The sequence below is a fragment of the Megascapheus bottae genome, chromosome 8 (assembly GCF_031878675.1).
Source record: "Megascapheus bottae isolate mThoBot1 chromosome 8, mThoBot2.hap1, whole genome shotgun sequence".
Lineage (NCBI taxonomy): Eukaryota > Metazoa > Chordata > Mammalia > Rodentia > Geomyidae > Megascapheus > Megascapheus bottae.
This window is the reverse complement of record NC_143516.1, coordinates 10,672,105-10,692,108: the sequence shown is the minus strand read 5'-3', so window position 1 is coordinate 10,692,108 and position 20,004 is coordinate 10,672,105. Positions and strand designations below refer to the sequence as shown.

General features: G+C 42.2%; 1 protein-coding gene across 1 annotated transcript in view; it reads left to right on the top strand.

The window, feature by feature from the left end:
• Nucleotides 1-20,004, top strand: part of Plekhg1 (pleckstrin homology and RhoGEF domain containing G1) — a 78,115-nt gene that overhangs the window by 24,887 nt on the left and 33,224 nt on the right. The window contains exon 3 of the mRNA XM_090337966.1: nt 13,892-13,992. Coding sequence (XP_090194092.1) covers nt 13,892-13,992 — 101 coding nt within the window. The remainder of the gene's footprint in view (nt 1-13,891; nt 13,993-20,004) is intronic.

The following is a 20,004-nucleotide window of genomic DNA, read 5'->3' as shown; positions in this document are numbered from 1 at the left end:
GCAAAAAAATAAATAAATAAATAAAGGACTGCTCTACTCAGCATCTTGCATACATGGAATTTGAAAGTCACAAAGCCATTGAAGTGGTAAAATGTGAAGAGGACTATTTTGACTAAATGTTAGTATATGATTTGGCATATTCTATGCAATTCACATTGTATCCATCACCAGTAGCTATCCCCAGAACTCTTCATTTATTTCCATAAACGAAAACCCCCACCTCTTATTCTCCTTGCTCAGCCTCTCACCATTCTACTTCCTGTCACAGTGAATTTCACCATTCTGAAGGGAATAACATGCTTTCTCCCATGCTGTGACTGGCTTACTTTACTGAACACAGTATCTTCTAAATTCAGCCATGGTATAGCACATTTCCTCCTATCCTTTGAGGCTAATAAATATTCCATTATTTTTGAATATAATATTTTGTTTATCCATTCATCTGTTGATGCATACCTACGTTGCTTTTAATTTAAAAAATTATCTAATAGAATCACACCATATTTTAGAACTAGAAACAGTTTGGTGAGGTCTGACTACAGACTCAAAATGAGCAGGGAGGACCTCTGTATCTTTTACACTTTGTGGAATTCGTGTGCAGGTTTTCTGTTCCTATCACTCAGCACTGTATCTGATGCGCATGTACACAGCCACTGGTAAATATATGTGCTGAATACTTAACTGTGTGTATTTACTGTCATTTTTTTCACACAAGGAAACAGAGATCCCAGTGGTTCTTCCAACCATTGGTGAATTCCAACTCTGTTGCTTGCTACCTTTGACCTTGAACAGTCACTCAACTTCTGCAGCCTTTTAGCTCTTCCTTTAAAATGGGGACAATAATGAGCACCTTCTAGGATACAGGCAGATGAATTACTGCCTGTAACGTATGTAGCACAGACCCAGCCTAACTGTAACCCTTAATGGCTGATAGAGGTCAAAGCCCCAGACCCTGCTAAATATGGGCAGTGCCTGGATATAGCCTGGTCCTGCCCCACTAATATCTCTTAGAAACAATTGGAGAACCACGTATCAGTGGCTCACTTGTCATCTTAGCTATTCAGAAGGCTGAGATCTAAGGATCACAGTTCAAAGTCAGAAAAAGTCCCCGTGAGACTTACCTCCAATTAACGGCTCAAGTGGTAAAAACAATTGGAAAAAAATCAGAAAGCATTTTACTGAGTACCTCTTAAGCACTAGATAAGGCCAGTCCTTATAAATACTTATATGATACTTACTTGTGAATGAACATTTTTAGGATGTATTTCTTTTGTTGCCCAGTTTTATAGGTCTTGCCTATTGCCAAAGATCAAAATGAACATGGATCTCTGAAGAGACTATGGCTTCATCCAGTGTCCACATAGTTTAGACAAAATCAGAGGGGAGACAAAGAAGAATCCAGAACAATTAGGGTCACTTATTTCTTGGGGCGAGTCTAAACCAACTCAGAATTTGCCCTTTCTCCCCTAATGTTAGTATAGGTAGATGATAAGAAATTATTTTTCTGCAAGATCTCATATTTCAGGGCTTATGTACATGTGATCATTAACATATCAGTTTGATACCTTGGTTCCCTTTCTGTCTTCCTAACTCCTGTTCTGAAGTAGGAGCTACCTCTAGAATCTTAGATCTCATATGAACCAAAAGAAATACAGGAGGATTCTGGATAGAATGTATAAACATCTGATTTTTGGGCTAAGACAGAGCCTGGATCTGGATTTCGGTCCCTTGCTGACAGTCAGCTGTGTGCCGTGACCAAATAGACCATCTGACCTCAGCCTCTCACTGTATAAAGGAGTCTGATTCAAAAAGCTTCAATGTACAGATGACTGGTGATCACATCCCCACCAGCCTCAGCTCTCAAGAATGCAACCAGAAAATAAGTGCGTCCTTTGAGCTGCCAAAACAGATATTTCAAACACTGAACAGTGAACCCTGTGTCTTGACCCACGAAGAGGCCTGCGCTCTCACTATGGATCCATTTACAATACATGTTTAAAATAAGCTTGATTATTTGGTTTCCTGGCCTACAGCAAAATGGCTGGGGGTGGGACAAGGTGACTGTGACAGCTAAGGAACTAAGAACAGCTTTCTCCATCTAACCAACATAAAACCATGGAGGACAGGGTGGATAGAGGCCGCAGTTACTCTGGGGAGTTCTAACTGTGAACGGAACAGAACTGAAGTTCTTTCTGATAGACTTAAATACATACTCACACACACACACACCATCTCCTTTTTTGCCAGTACCAGGGCTTGAACTCGGGGCATGGCTGTTCGCCCTTACCTTTTCACTCAAGATTGGCTCTCTCCCATTTGAACTATGCCTCAACTTCTGGCTTTTTGCTGATTAATTGGAGAAAAAAAAGTCTCATGGATTTTTCTACCCCAGCTGACTTCAAACTATGATCCTTAGATATCAACCTCCTGCGTAGTTAGGATTATAGGCATTAGCTGCCAGTGCCCAGCTAAAAAATTATTTTACTATGTTAGCTGCAGCATCTAAAATACATTGTCTGATGCCTGGTCTTCATAAACAAAGAGTTTATAACTAACTTTATAGATGTGTTTTCTGGTAGCAAAGGAGCCATAATTTAAGAGAATTTTTTGTTGTTGTTTTTGTTTTGTCTTTTGTTGGTGGTGGAGCTTGGACTCTGGGCCTGGGCACTGTCCCTGAGCTCTTCAGCTCAAGGCTACCCCCCTACTCCTTGAGCCACAGCTCCACTTCTGTTTACTTCTGGTAGTTTGTGCCCGGGCTGGCTTTGAACCACAATCCTCAGATCTCAGTAGCTAGGATTACAGGGTGAGCCACTACACTGGGCTAATTTAGTTTTTAAACCACAGCTCACAAGCATCAGTACACTCACCATGTTGTACAGCCATCACCGTGTTCTCTTCCAGATTTTTCTCTCTCATCATCTCCAACAGGGTTGCTTTCCCCATTAAACAGGAACGTCCCACTCTCCTCCCTTCCTATGCCAGTCTACTTCCTGTCTGTGACGCATCTCAGGGCCATGGTGCCTGTGGATTCAGACCATATTCGTTCCAAGGTTATCCACGTTATAGTAGGTGTCCAAATTCTGTTCCTTACAATGAACTTGAAATGCTTGGAGGGTGGGGGGATTTTATGAAATAACAGATCCCTGAACAAAAGTGAAATTATAGCTTATAAAAAGGCAAAACTGTCTTCTGTAAAGGGAGGGGTTAAGAAAACACAGATATGCGGGAGAGTTGGGGGTATCCCACCTGAGGCCAAATCAAATGCTTGTTCTACTCCGAACAGTTTTTATTTTATTGAACCAATATGAAGAAACCCACCCAGAAAGTAGGTTAGACAGCGAAAGTAGGTGACCTGATATTTCCAATAATAGGTCACTCCTGTTTCCTCCCGTAAGACTGTATGTGCGTGAAAGCAAAGGAGCCATTCCTTTAAGATGTTAAGATATTTTAAGGCTTTAAGATATTTTCTTTTAGGGAAAAAAATCCTTTTCTGTCTCTCTCTGCTTATACAAGAAAAGTCCCAGCATCCCTGTGCTGGTGGAAGGGCTTCTGAGCCCCTGCTGTTAGGCTTTCAGAGGCTCCCTCAGGGACTGGGGAAGAGGACCTGGGCCAACCCACAATCAATGCCCAGCTGCTTTTGTCCTCTTTCCACAAAGCTAGGGATAAATCACTTTACCCCGTGGTCTGTTTAGGGCCCAGACAATGGTGTAAGAAATGCAGATGATCAGCGAGAATGGCTCAGAGTTAATCTACTTTTGATTAGAAAAGCAGTTCTTTTCTTGTCTTAAGTCCAGGCTGAAGCTGGAAAGATGGGGAGAAGTTTAGCAACCCTTATCATCTTCAAGAGGTAGTGTTGTTAACAACAACAACAACAACAACAAAAAGAAGACTGTCCCTGGGACTGAGCATGGAGGGAAAGCAGGAAACATGTTGGGCTGGCTTATGAGCCTGTGCTTTTCTTGCCATTGTTTGTGTGTATGTGTGTGAGAGTGAGAGAGAGTGCGAGAAAGCTTGCACTAGCCATCAAAGGGGCCTCTTTCATCTGACCCTTCTGGTCTCTGCTTCACCCTGGTGGCAGGAATTCAAATGTCCAGGAATTTGTCCTGCAAACATCACTTCTGGGAACTAAAACACAGCTCATACCTCAAGGCTGACATCAGTTCTGAGGGAAAAGAGCTACAGAGGAGTTTTTAGCTCTTTCGGAGAGGATCCAGGCTTCTGTCCTCCTGGATTTACAAATGGAAATGCTCACAGCATACTGGACCCAGGACCCTGTCCCTGGGGTAGGAAGGTTCAGAAAAGGATGGGGACAAATCTTAAAAGTGACTTAGCCAGGTATGGCTGAGCCAGAGGTCCAATACTAGCAGCCAGGATAGAATAGGAAGCAAGAAGTTGCAGGGACAGGGGACAAGAACAAGGAGAGGGCGGGGCTAGAACATGGCAGAAGAGGAGCCAAGACAGGTGGGCAGGGACCCCAAACCTTGAAGAAAACAACCTCCTTCTCTGTGGAGGAGTTTGGGCTCAGATCCACTCTTCCTGGTGCATTTTCACCATCCCACATCTGAGCCTGCCCGTGGTGAAGCTGGCATCCAGTCCCCAAAACCCTGTCTTCTCTGCACATAAATTTGCTGTCCCAGAGCAGCACTTTTGCAGCAGATGGAAAAAGCATACACACACGTCTGGTCAGATCTCAAAATTGCTGCTATAGAAAGTCATGACATCTTGCTCTTTGGGGGAAATGGGTAGAGCAAGTACTGGGAACTGATCTCCTGAGCCATGCCGCAATCCTTTGCTTTTAGTTTGTTTTTCAGGTAGAGTCTTGTGCTTTTGCCAGGTCGGCCTCAGACTGCAGTCCTCCTACTGCTGCCTCCAAAATAGCTGAAATACAGGCATGCACCACTACATTTCATACACACTCACTCATATGTAATCTCTTGAAAAACTCCTTATGAAAATCCTCTCTTATGCATGTTTGCTTTTACCCTCTCTCCATTGAGTGACAATAAGATGCCATAGACATTGTGCTTTAAAGAGAAGAACAAAGCTGGGCTCGGTGGTTCATGCCTGTAATCCTAGCGACTCAGGGGGCTGAGATCTGAGGATCATGGTTCAAACTGAGCCTGGGAACTAAAGAATGTGAAACACTTATCTCCAATTAACTACCAGAGAATGGGAAGTGGTGCTGTGGCTCAAGGGGTAGGGTGGCAGCCTTGAAGCTGAAGAGCTCAGGGACAGTGCCCAGGCCCAGAGTTTTAAGTCCAGTGACCAGTGAGAGAGAGAGAGAGAGAGAGAGAGGGAGGGAGGGAGGGAGGGAGGGAGGGGGGGGGAGGACTAGTTTCCCCAAAACACAGATTTCATCCCTTGGGCACAAATTTGACCCAGGTCTCCAGAACAGTTAAAAAAATAAAAGAAAGGAAATCTTTCAACATATTCCCTAGCTAAGCATCCTTTACAAGATAAATAAGTTCCTAGGGCACATCCCATCTTTCTAGTCTCCTTGCATCCCTCTCCCCTGCTTTCCTTCTGGCTCCTTCTGTCTCTGCAAGTCCTAAGCCCCATCACTGTGTCTGTATCAACAAATAACTTTCAGTAGAGACTTCTCTATGATGAGACCAACTAGAGTCTAACCAGAAGGGCAATCAGATATGTCCTGAGGGCCCCTCATTGGTTTTGGTAAAGTGAATGGAATCATTTGGCCTATGCACTTCCATATTTAGCAATGGCTTACCTAATCACATTCATCCCCCTTGAAAAGCTGCTGGAAGGTCAGCAGTGGGGTAGATTTTTTACTTTAATATATTCAACCTCATTAAACTGTGATTTTTCAAGGAGAATAGCTTGAACTTGAGCTATGTGTCTCTGTACACAACAAGTTGAAAGTTCTCTTTCTAGTTGATACTATCCAGGCAGCCTCTGTCTCTCTTGTTTGTTTGGAACTTCATTTGGTTTCAAGGCTGGAGTTCTAAGGAATCCAGCCCAAATAATACAAGGCTTTTGTCTTTAAAGGCTTCTGACCCATCAGAGTAATGGGACTGTGTATAAATGGACTTGCTATGAAAATTATCTACATTTTCTTTGGGTCTCTGTAAAATAAATTATAAAGTGTTTCATTCTAGTGACTAGGTTATGTAGTGAACAAATGTTTAGGTTAGGCATACGATAATTGGTAATATGTACATGGAGATGTTCAATGTGTTTGAATGTGCAGTTTGGTGTCTGCAGGTTCAAATTTCTGAACTATGCAATTAAGAGGTAGAAACTGGGTACCCATGATAGATACCTGTAATCCTAACTAATCAAAACACTGAAATCTGAAGCTCTTGGTTCGAAGCTTAGCCCAGGCATAAAAGTCCATTAGACTCTTATTTCCAAATAATCACCAAAAACCTGGAAGTGGAAATATATAGCTCAAGTGGTAGAGCACCAGTTTGGAGCAAAAGAGCAAGTAAGAGCCCTAGGCCTGAGTTCAATCTCTAGTACCAGCACACACACACACACACACACACACACACACACACACACACACACACACACACACACACACACACACACACACACACAGTGAACTCCTAGATTAAGTCAACAGCAATCCATCCCCTTGTTTATACATAGTTGTTCATCTCCAGAACTTCTGAAGCAAGGTGGTGGGTTTTCAGTGCCCGGGCTCTAGTCAGCAAATCCTGGCTTGAATATGACTTGAGGCATAAATTCACTTTGCAGTGGTGGAAGAATGATGAAACCTACCTAAGATTCCAGTAAAAGGGGATTAATAAAAGAACCCACCCTTTAGGGTGCAATGACAATTAAATAACACATAATCAACTAATTCAGGGAGCTAGCAATAAACTTGAAGATGATGATAAATGGCACTGAGGAGGGGTTATAATTCAGATTATCTAATAATGTGCATTTATTTTACTGATCTTTTATTTTTTCCCACAGTTAAAAAATCCCTTTGGGCTGTACTTAATTTGCCTTAATTACCATGATTCAAAGTATACTAGCAGTGCCCCTGTTGTAATTGAGGTGAATCAGTTTCTGATTTTCAGGGATGTGAAGCATTGCCAAAAGCTCCCCTTCCTCCGCCACCTTCTTGGCCATCCTTGTTTTCGACTTCAAAGATTGTAGCCACATCTGATTGTATGAGACTACCCCTTCACCTGGCTTATGACCAAGACAGTTAAAAATAAATAAGTAAAAACGAAATGCTGTGTAAAGTTAACCAGATGAGCAGAGAAGAAAAAGTGATGGAAGCCAGGTACTAGTGCCTCACTTTTTAATCCTGACTACTCAGGCTCGAAGTAAAGTCTGGGAGACTCTTCTCTCCAATTAACCAGCAAGAAGCTGAAAGTGGGGAGCTGTGGCTCAAGTGGTAGAACAGCAACCTTGAGGAAAACTGAGTTCAAGCCCCAGGCCCTCAGTTGACGAAGCCCGAGTTCCCACCCCCCGACCCCACACAGATATTTAAGCATGTTAAATTTCTGTTTGCTCAAGTGACCGTGCTTCCTCAAGGCTGGGTGACTGCCATGGGTTGGCCCCACCCCCATCAGTGGTGTTGCCCACTGCAGGACACTTGCAGCTTCTCCAGAACATTCTGAGCAAACTGATTACAAGTGCTGCCCTAATAATAAGCCTTCCTTAGGGCCCTCCTGTATTCCAACCTACAAGCCCAGTCTGATATGTGATGTTAACCTCCCTGTACGTGTGTGTGCATGTGTGCATGGGTGTGGATATGTGCGTGTGCACGCATGCACGTGTGTGTGCCTGCCAGTCCTGAACTCAGGGTACTGACCTTGAGTTATAGTTCAAGTGCTACGGCTTTGAACCATAGCCCCACTTCTGGCTTTCTGATTGGTGGCTAATTGGAGATGAAGATCCCAATGGGCTTTCCTATGTTAGCTGGCTTCAAACTGAAATCTTCGGATCTCAGCCTCCTGAGTAGCTAGGATTACAGGCATGAGCCACCAGCTCCTACATACCACCATTCCTAATGCCACCTTCATTTCAGCTGGCTCAGAGAGGGGGAGGTGAGTGTGGTAGAGTTTGGTCATGTGACTTGTACCTTCCCAGGCAGAGAACAATGGCTATAAAAAAAAAAAAAAAAAAAGCCTCCATTTCTCCTCAGAGCTTGGACCTGAAGAGAACAAAGTGACTGGGTGTTGAACGACAGGATGACTACCTGTCTAGATTAGGCAGGACTTAGCCCCCTTCACCATTTCCCATACTTCACCAGGAGAGGGCCAGGTCCAGAGGAGAGGCACCTATCAGTCAGACAAGCCGAGAACTCACAGCCATGGGCTCTGTAGACGAGGCCAGCAGGAGCAATTCTGATTAGAACTGCCTCCCCTGCCACTTGTCAAAGGCAAGCTGGAGGGAAGATGGAAGTGGTTAGGAATTGTAGCCCAACAATGAAGAGACGGCCCTGGGTGCTCAGGACCCAGGGAAGAGGCACCCTCCTCTGAGTGGTACCCGGGGAGAGGAGAGAGAGGAGCTCCCAACATCCTTCTGCTGAACCCAGCATGACTGAGCAGTTGCTCAAACTATGACTCTTATCCTGGACTTGCTCCGCCCTGGACTCCATCCCTCTTCCCATTCTCCTCATTCCATTCAACATCCCTGCTCGCCAACAAACTCAGGCTTGGGCCTGGGATATCCCGTGCCCCATCAGCCACCTCCTGCAGTGTGTGGTGCCCCTTCTGTCTTCTTTATGGAGCTGTCACCCTTGCAGTCAGGAAAAGCCACACACCATCTTCTTTCTCCAGCTGGGTGCAACCCTGAGATCTCCCCATCCTGAGCCAACCCATCTTCTCTCTGTGTTCTCACCCCCGCTGATCTTCATAGAGGCTGCTCCTCCTTCACCTCCTCCAGGAAGCCACTCTACTTCCTGGAATCCACTCCTTGGCACTTGGCCTTCTGTCCCCGCCTGCCACTGAATGTGTTTACAAGTCCCGTGTCCAGAACATTGATCTGCTTGTTTCTACTTAGCTACTGGGAGAAAGGGATCATGTGGCCTAGCTTGTAAAACAGAACTTGACGCCCATTCCCACATCCTCAAAAAGACTGGGGTAGTCTGAATGAATGTGGCAGTGCTTTTTCAGCTGTAAATCCATACACTACTGTGAGTCATTCTAGTTTCAGTGACATTGCAAATGTAACATATGGCAGGAGAGGACTATCTGAAAAAGGCCGAGGAATTGGAGAAATGGAAAAGGACATTTTCTCCAAAACAGAAACCCTTCCTTCATCCAAAAAGAAAGGGGATCTTAAGATACCAAAGACCTTGGCATGTTCACAGCCGAAGCTGGTTTGGCCACAGACAACTTTGTAAAATCTGAGCAGGATGTAGGGACAGACACCTCTTATTCCTTCCCCTCCTGTTCCTTCTGTTTCCACAACCAGAAGAGAGTACAAGGATTTAAAAAAAATGACAATAATTTTTAAAATAATGTAAGTGTTGATTGACATTAGAATTGTGACTACTGTTTTCTCTTGCTATAGTTTATCTTTATACCTGACCAAACAGGTTCTAACAGTCCACGACAGCTCCAAGGAAATGGCACTTAAGAAGATTCTCTCAGGGCATCTTAAAGAAATAAGTTAGGAGTGACACTGACTTCTGTCTCTATACATCTCTCTAGGGTATCCTTCTACACCTAGATGGTTATCTAGATCTCAAGCTAGGGGTAGTGTGTGTGTGTGTGTGTGTGTGTGTGTGTGTGTGTGTGTGTGTGTGCATGTATTTTATTTCAACCTTCTACACCTTAGGGCTTTTGTAAAATGTGTGGAGAACATGAATAACTAAAAGCAGAAAAACAGAAACATAAGACACACTAGATAATATGCTCAAAATTGTGACTTGATTCAAAAGACATTCAAATGATTAGATTATATAAAAATATTAAATTTAAAATGTATTATGATTAGGGCACTGGTGGCTCACACTTGTAATCCTAGCCACCCAAGAGGCTGAGATCTGAGAATCTCACTTCAAAATCAGCCCAGGGAAGGAAAGTCCATTAGACTTTTTTTTTGGCAGTAGTGGAGCTTGAACTCTGGGCCAGTATGCTGTCCCTGAGATCTTTAGCTCAAGGCTACCACCCTATCCCTGGGCCTGGGCATTGTCCCTGAGCTCTTCAGCTCAAGGCTGCCACCCTACCCCTTGAGCCATAACACCACTTCCTGTTTTCTAGTTATTAGAGATAAGAGTCTCACAGACTTTAGTGCCCAGGCTGGCTTTTTGAACCCAGATCCTCAGATCTCAACCTCCTGAGTAGCTAGGATTACAGGCATGAGCCACCGAGCACGGCAGGAGCATGGCTCATAATACTTTTATCTATAGTTAACCACCAAAAGCTGGAAGTAGTAGAGCATCAGCCTTGATCATCAAAGCTATGAGACAATACCCATGCCCCATGTTCAAGCCCCAGTACCAGGACATTTTTTTTTTACTAGTAGTAGTAAGTTAACAACAACAAAAAAAAGTCCTTAAGGTACTATGTTATCTCTCATCTCTTTTGCTGTCCCTTGGTTATCTCATATTGTTACACTGTCTCACTTTGTTATCTGATATATCGGATATAATTGTATTTGGTTATCTGAAATTGGATAGGGAAGGGGGGAAGACAAGATGAGGGGTGGGGGAGGGGGGAAGGGAAATGGGGACTATGACATATGAAAGGGTATCAGTGTGTGGGAATTAAGGCACCATTTATCTGGCAAATATCATGTAACCCTTCTATTAATTACAATAAAAATATATTAAAAACAAAACAAAAAAACTACTAAAATAATTCAAACTATTGTATACAGGTTTTTACATGGTTAATTTCAATTTCTGTACTTTTCTTTTTCAGAGTAAAAGCAGTTTGCAAATTTGATTCTTGTCTATTTGGCACATCCTGAATAGCACCAGGTTTAGGGTATCCTTGGATCTTTCCTTGTTTTATGCTGGGCCTGAGGTTGAACTTAGGGCCTCTTGCTCTTGCTTGGCTTCTTCCACTCAAGGTCAACACTCCACCACTTGAGCCATCAATTCCAGCACACTTAGATATTTTCAATGATGGGCAATTAGATGAATGGTAAGTTGATGAGAGGGAAAAAAAAAACATACAAAATCTTACACTGCGGCTGGGAGTTGGTCTAGTGGTAGAGTGCTTGCCTAGCATGCATGAAGACCCAGGTTCGATTCCTCGGTACCACAAACAGAAAAAAGCCAGAAATGGTGCTGAGGCTCAATTGGTAGAGCTCTAACCTTGAGCAAAAGACCAAGGACAGTGCTCAGATTCTGAGTCCAAGCCTAGGACTGACAAAAAAAAAAAAAAATCTTGTACTGGTAGTGATCTTAAAAACATGAACTAATTAGAAGAGAGATATTTTAAAGGAAACAAAAAAAAATCACCATTTGGTGATTTTTGTTGATGTTTAAGAGCATCTTGCTGTTTTTCCCCTCCCCCCAAAGTAGGGTTAATTCTTTGATCTCCCTAGAACATAATTATTCCCTAGGCAAACATTTAATTGTTCCCCGCATTGTGAATAGGAAGGAAGCCATGCGTGCTGACCTCAAGCCAATAAAATTAATAAGCAGCATGGCAGGTGCTAATAAATTTCCCTGGTGTCCTTGCTCTGCCGTCATTCGCATCACAGAGTGAACAGTTATTAGCACAGAGATGCAAAGCTCTCATTTTGGCTTCAGATGAGTTTACAGCATCAGCACAGGTACAAGCTATGGTAGTTGTCCTTAACTGGTTCAAGATTGAAGTATCATATTCTAAAAGACTTCATTATGATTGGGAGGGGAATCAAGTGTGGCCATGTAACTTTGACCTACAAAAATGTGGCTTCTCCTAATGGTCTGTTTTTTCAACAACTTCAGAAAGCAAACCACTTTTAAGATCTGGTGTGTCTCTTCCATGAAGACTTGAATGTTTTGAAACTCTCTTTCACTGGAGATGGGCCATCATTTGTTGAAAAGAGGCCATAATTCTTTGTCTCTATCTCCAGATGAAATTCTTCAAACTCCTTCACTGGGTCTTTTGCTCACATGAAGAATTTAGTCTCCTCTGGCTTCTGCAAGTGAGCAAGCTTTGTTCTTGGGAGTGAGAAAATGGATTGTTTACTGTCTCATTAAGCCTGGTACTGCTAGCTGCCACCAACCAGGTGACTCTGATTGCTATGGCGCAGGCTTGGCCAGACTCTGGTGTTTTATCTCTTTCACTTTGGATGTCATCTTTGGAATTGTATAGCAGCAAACAGGGGACTGCATTTATCTGCTATTTTACATTATTCCAGCTGTTTTCACTGTTTGCCTCCTGCTGGGTTCTTTCTGCTAGAAGAAGACCCTCGGTTGTGAACTCACACAAGGGGCAGAAAGCAGATTTCCTCTGGTCTCCATGGCTCAGATAATTTGCCTCTGTCAGCTTAACCCATTGTGGGTCTCATTCTGTATTAAATGTTTTGATCTGGGTGCTGGTGATTCACACCTATAACCCTAGCTACTCAGGAGGCTGTGATCTGAGGATTATAGTTCAAAGCCAGTCAGGGCAAGAAGGTCCAGAAGACTCTATTTCCAATTATGCCAGATGTGGAGCTGTGGCTAGCCTTGAGCCAAATAGGTTGCAAGCCTTGAGCAAAAAGCTCAGGGACAGTGCCCAGGACATGAGTTCAAACCCCAGGACCAACTAAAATATGCTAAAATATGGCCTTATCGTAGGAAAATGAGCTATGGTTTTTTTTCTTTTTATAAAATAATTTTACTATTATTAAATACAATTTTATTGTTGTGATATAGAAGAGTTACTGCTTCATAATGAGTACATTTCTCTTTTGGACAATATTATCCCTTCCTTTTCTCTCCCCCAGTTTCTCCCTCTAGTACCTGCCCACAAGTTGCATTTAATTCATACGCTTATTTTTACAAATTTGATTAGCAAATTAGTATTGTTTTTCTAGTCTTTAACAACTGATATTTTTATGACTTCATGGTAATGTGTAAAACAACTCCCCAGAATGTTTTGTTTCTGTTTTCCTGCTACATGCATTTTACAGTCTCCCTCTCTCTTTCTCTCTTCCTCTCCCACTCTTCCACTTCATCTTCACGTACTAGGGCTAGAATTCATGGCCTGAGCACACTATCCTTTAGCTTTTCCCCTCAGCCTGGTGCTCTTCCACTTGCACCACAGCTCTACTGCCTTTTTTGGTGGTTAATTGGAAATAAGAGTCTTATGAACTTTTCCTGCCTGGACTGGCTGTGAACCTCAGTCCTCACCTCTCAACCTCCTGAATAGCATTGTAAATGTGAGCTACCAGTGCTCAATCTTGGGATTTCTTTTTGTTGCTGTTGTTTTTTTTTTTTTGCTGGTCCTGGTTCTTGAACTCAGGACCTGGGAACTGTTCCTGAGTTCCTTGCCTTTTGCGCTCAAGACTAGCATTCTACAACTTGGGCTACATTTCTACATCTGGTATGGGGGGGGAGGGAGGGATAAGTGGAGGTAAGAGTCTCACAGATCTTCCCACCTACACCGGCTTCAAACCGTGATGCTCAGATCTCAGCCCCATGAGTAGCTAGGGTTACAGGCATGAGCCATTGGCACCCAGATGGAGTCTCCCTTGCTCATATAAATCAGCCCCGGGAACAAGAGATATTCAATACTCTGGTATTATCAGTGCTCATTTAGATGCCTAGACCACACTCTTTTTTCCTGGCTAAAACCTCACATTCTATAAATAGGTAAGTATCATCTTCATTAATGAGACTCTGGATTATCTTGATAGCGGTAATGAGTGAATTAGTATCATAATTACTTTAAAGAGATATGAATTATTTATCTTGCATAATCACAGATGATTAGGAAAAGGTCAAGAATGTTTAAGATCCTTCTCATTGACTTCCCAGGATTACCTCACCTGTATCAGGGACCAAACAAAACTCCCCCTGGCGACTGAAGATCAAGCCGCCCTTTTTGGAAATATACAGGACATCTATCACTTCAATAGGTAAGTGGATCCTAAAAGATTGTTTAGGAATGTCTCTCAAAGACAAAAGAGTAGGAATGTCTCTCAAAAAAATAGCCTAAGGAAGCTTTATTTTTCCTCCCTAATTAAGGGGCTTGATTTCCTCCCCATCTTTGGTTTCTTTGAGATGTGTTCTCACCATATAGCCCAAGTGGTTCTGGAACCTTCCATCCTCCTGTCTAATTCATCTGAGCACTAGGATATATTCATTTGTTACCCCTACATAGGCCTCAAAGATTGTTCCCTGATGTTTCTTAGCTAGAAACATTCTTGTGCCCTATAGGATTCTCCTGTTTAGTCAATATTCTATCCCCCTCCATCTTTCTGACTCAGGGAAGAGACCTGTTTGTCTTAGAAGGGTGTGGAAATCTTTCTTCCACACCAGGACATAAACATGGCACCCTAACAGGCACACCTGCCCAGTTTCATTAATCCCCACCTACACTGGATTTTCTATAAATTTTCTTCTGTTTGGGGTGTGGACTGAACACAGTAACCACACAGTAAATCCTGTGAGTTATAAGATATACACATTCTGTTCAATTACTCATTTCCAGTAATGCAGCAGAAACAGGTTGGCATCTAGTAGGGTAGGAAATACTAGACTAGAAAATTACACTAGTGAACAAGGCAGAGGCAAATGAGACAAGAGTGAGGAAGGAAGTCATCAGCTGAAAAACTGGAGATGGGACAGGTGGGAGGACAGATGGGTAGACAGGCAGACTCAGACTCAGATTCAACTTGTGGGGACTGGAATCCAGGCTAAGCCATCTACATGGCTATTGGTGAGTCTTAACTCAGTTAGTTCCAGCTTGCCTCACGTCTCTGCGAATCTTACAAATGCAGCTTGCCCGCAGACACTTCTCCTCTGCTTTTCCTTTTTCTCATGGCACTCAGCAATTTCTAACCTTGGATACGATGGACTTCTCTGTCATGTCCGTTGTTTCTTCCCTCCTTTCCTCCCAGAACCCTCCAGAAAGAGGATTCCTGCCTGAGGATTATAGATGAGAGGCACCAGTGTCTGGCTTTTGAAGCTTAACTTAAAAAATGTGGTGTCTGGGGCCGGGAGTTTGGCCTAGTGGTAGAGTGCTTGTCTAGCATGCATGAAGACCCGGGTTCAATTCCTTGATACCACATACATAGGAAAAGCTAGAAGTGGTGCTGTGGTTCAAGCGCTAAAGCACTAGCCTTGAGGAAAGCCCAGGACTGGAAAAACATGTGGTGGCTGGCCAGGTGATAGTGGATGACTGAGCCCAGTAGTAGTTACTCATACCTCTAATCCTTGCTACTGAGGGTGGTGAGATCTGAGGATCAAGGTTCAAAGCCAGCTCAGACAGGAAAACCTGTATGATTCTTACATCCAAATAGCAAAAAAAAAAAATTTTTTTAAGCCAAAAGTGAAAATGTGGCTCAAGTGATTGAGCACTAGCCTTGAATATAAAGGCTCAGGGAGAGCACCCAGGTCTTGAGTTTAAGTCCCAGGATTGCCCCACCCCCCAAAATACAGGCCTGGTTGCTTCCTCCAGAAATTCAGATTCAGCATCCCCAGGTGGATCTGGGGCATCAGAACATTGTGAAAAGCTTCAAGTGTGTAGCCGTGTGGACAAACGTGTCCAGATAAAGTAAGTACAGCAAGCAAAAGCTACAGACAGGGCAGGAGAGAGAAAAAAAAAGAGAATTCAGAACCACAGGTTCATTAGTACTGTGTTGGTGTTAGCACAGTCGATGATGACACAACCCTAAGAAGAGGTGACAGAGTGACAGAGCTAGAGGCTCTGTGGTTTGGTTGAAAGCTGATGTTAACAAGGAGTTACAGGAGGCATCCTTCATGCTGGAGGCCAGAGGGCATCAGACACATCATGCCCTCCCCACCCCATCTTCCTGTACCCCCATTTTCTTGTATCCTATTTTCAATCTTCCTATGTACCCTTTGAGACTCCTGGCTCCAGTCCCCAGACTTTTAGCCCTATACCTCCCCCTACAGTACAGCATGCTTTTCAAACCATGATTCAGACGATATGTCCAATTTCAGGAGAGACTTTCGTGTTCTCCAGGATGTAAATGTTCACAGGTCGCCTAATGTAAAGAAACATACAAATGAGTTAGCCCTAAGGGACTCAGCAGTAAAGCCTGGTCTGTGGAAGTTGGATGAGGCACAAGACTTTTCTGTTCCTAAATGAATGCCCCGTTCTTTCCTATTGGATGGTCCTTGACCCTGAAAGTCTGATCTGTCTAAAACAAGCTTGAGTCAGAGTAGTGATGATGACACACATGTGACACACTAACACCATGATGATTACCAAGGACTGTGTTCCTGCTTGACTGCGTGTCAATTGCATTTATTCCCATATCATCTCACTTAACCCTCTTAGTAGGCAAGCAGGATCTACTGTTAGGCTCACATTTTATTGAAGATGAACAAACCTTACAGGCTCAAGGACATAGAGCCAGATACCCAGTCTTGACCATTTTAAATACCTGCTTAATACCTTGCATTGCTTTCAGAAAGCTTGTTTGACTTTTACACTGAATTATTGATACTGTTTTTGTCTCACTTGTTTTTTTATTTCCTTTCTCTTAAATGTAAGATCTAAATTTGGAGCTCAGACATCTTTACTGGTTATTACATTTGGTTAAATAAGAGTACCAATGTGAGATTTTATGTCGATGCTATTTATGAATCTTTTATTGTATCCTTTTACATCGATTGATCTGCAAAAAGTAGAGCTCTTTAGCAAATCAATGTCAGGGCTTGAAATGATAAACTTTAAAGTTTCTATTTTTGGCTCAGGTGTGGGGCTCTCAGTGTAATACTATTGTGGTCAACCAGGTAAGATTTAAATCTCCACAATTAAAGAGGGAGAAACAAATGTTTTCATGCTGTACTGAAAAAGAAGTCAGCTGACTACATTTCTTTTTTTTTCTTCAGGAAATATCATCCCTAAACTAAAACACACATACACAAAAATCCAAATAGTGTGTAGATTACCTTCTAGCTATGTGCAGAAGGTGATTTGGTTTGTAGGTTTATGCCATATCTAATAAATATTATTGTGTGGGGAGGGTGGGTGGGTGTGTAAATATACTAAATTTGGGCAGAATCTTAAATCCAAAAACACTTGGTCCTGAATATAGAATGTAAAGGATACCTGTATTTTGTTCTTTTTTTTGCGGGGTGGGGGGGTTGTTCATGGGGCTTAAACTCAGGGCCTGGGCACTGTCCCTGAGCTCTTTTGCTCCAGGTTAGCACTGTACCACTTTGTGCCACAGCGCCACTTCCAGTTTTCTGGTCATTAATTCAAAATAAGAAGCTTACCAACTTATAGGTGTGAACCACCAGTGGCCAGCTTAACCAATATTTCTGAAAATCAGAGAAACATAGAGTAAAATGATAAACACCAACTTTTTTGAAGTCTGTGTGTGTTTGTGTGTGTGTGTGTGTGTGTGTGTGTGTGTGTGTGTGCATATGTGCATGCTACATTTGCTTTGAAATTCCTTGAAGCTTAAAAATGTCACAGATAGGGCCGGGAGTTTGGCCTAGTGGTAGAGTGCTTGCCTAGCATGCACAAGGACCCAGATTTGATTTCTCGGTACCATATACATAGAAAAAAGCCAGAAATGGTGCTGTGGCTCAAGTGGTAGAGCTCTAGCCTTGAGAAATCCCAAGGATAGTATCCAGGCCCTGACTTCAAGGCCCAGGATTGGCAAAAGAAAAAAAAAAGAAGTGTCACAGATAATATTGACACCATTATCCTATATCCCAGGCACCATTCTACTTTGTGGCAAATGAAACTCGTTTATGCTGTTAATGTTGCATCATTTCTCTGTCACATCATACACGGGGTGTCTATTAAAAATTCACAGTAATCTACTCAGGAGGTAGGCATCACGAGACTTGAGAGCAACACATGCAAAATGGTTATAAGACCCCATCTCAAGCACTAGCCAGGTACGATGGCGTGTGCCTGCCATTTTACACCTAGGCAATCTTAATATAAAATGCACAATGATGTGGTCCTGTCATGCGCACAAATAGGAGGACTTCAATCCCGGCTGGATCGAGTAGAGAGACCTTATTTCAGAAATAACCATAGTCAAAAGGCCTGGAAGCCTGGTTCATGTGGTAGAGTGCCCCACTACTGACAGAACAAAATGAAACAAAAACAATTCCTAGATGCCATGTGGTTTTTGATATTATTTTGACTAGAATGTTTTTTCCTACTATTTGGCTGTTATTCTCATCTAGGCTTTTAGTTTTTAATTTAAGGATACTGGATCCAACTGTCTGTACTTTCCCTTTCATTGATTCTAATATTGGCTTCTAGAGTCTCTTAAATCTGCACAAAAACAATTATATCAGAAAATGAGACTTTCATGTCTTTTCTTGTCTCATGGCTAAATTGAGGTGCGTCTTCTCATGGTGGTAGATGATGACATCATAACTTGTCTTCAGTATGATTTAGAAAAGCACATGCTTTTATCTTGCTTGAATTTTAGAATGATTATTGTTTTTAATAAAATTAACATTTGATTCCCCCCCCCCCGGCATCATTCAGTAGATCATAAGGATAGACATTCTGATTTGAATTGCATGTAACAAAACTAAAATAAAAACCTGCCTAGTCGTTATATATTTATGCATTGTATTATGTATTTGTGTATTATAAATTTATGTGATTGTTTTATGTATTTTTGCATTGATTTGCTTGTATCTTTTGAGAAATTTTTCATAAATGTTCATAAAAAAGACAGTAGCTTTTATTGTCTTTTACTTCATTCTTTGATATATAGTGAGATTTTAATTGTCATTTCTCAAAATTTTCCATCATAAAATATGTTGGACTACAATTGTTTCATTTTTTATTTTAGTTTGTGTAGCCAAATCGCTTTCTCTCTAATCTCTGTGCAAGCTTAGAAATTTAAATCTCTGGTTTGGAATAAATCTTAAAGTGGTCAGAACATTGGGTTAGTCACAAGAAACCACTTTTCATTTGAGCAGCCCTCTAAACTCCTACAACCTTTTTTTGTTGCAAACCAAAGAAACATCAACTTCTTTAGGAATAGAGAAAAGATCTAAATAATCATTTGAATCCATCTTTTAAAAGGAAGAGTAATAAAGACCATTCATCATTGAATTCTTAAGTTTTAAATTATTTCTTAGCAGATTAAAATGATCAAACTTTTCTCCTTTCCTCAAAAGATCTGAGTAAAAACCTCCTTTCCTCATCACCTTTTTTTCTGTATCACTATGCTTATGTGGTCATTGCTGTGGATGAACTTTGGAACTAGGCCGGGTGGCATAGAGCTGAATGGCACTGTGGAATTGGAATGACATAGAAATGCGTCATATAACCAAGGAGTGAAGAAAAATGCTTTGAAGGATATTGCAGCTAGTTTTGTTTACAAAAATAGACCAAAAAAAAAAAAGAAACAGGGAAGAAAGAAAGAACATTGAGTCATGTGATTTGGGCAGTTCATGGTAATAACAACCCAGGAAGGGAGGTCACCGTTCTCTTTTCTAGAACATTTCCTTCGTTATTCAGTATCTCTATCCTCTTTACTATGGTAAGAATCTTTTTACTATGGGCTCCTATCAGCTGGCATGTAGAGGCCAGTGCTATTGTATCAGCAAACCCAGTGGAACACTTTCCATTCTAACATGTCCCTGCGGGTGTCACAAGTGACAATGACCTGGTGGGGGAGGGGAAGGGAATCCAGGGGACCAGAAAAGAAGAGGAAGGGAAGTGGCCCTTTCCTGATCCTTGTTCAGTGTGAAGCAGTAAAATCTCCAAGGTCATTCATTTAGTTCCTGCCTTCAAGTTCACATTAGAGATTATACACACACACACACACACACACACACACACACACACACACACACGATTTCTGATATTGGTCATTTTTTCCCCTACTCTTTCTTCCTATCTTCTCTCTTCCCTAAGTAAAGTTTATCAATTTCTACTGCTTTTGTTTTCATCAGTTCTATTTTTTAAA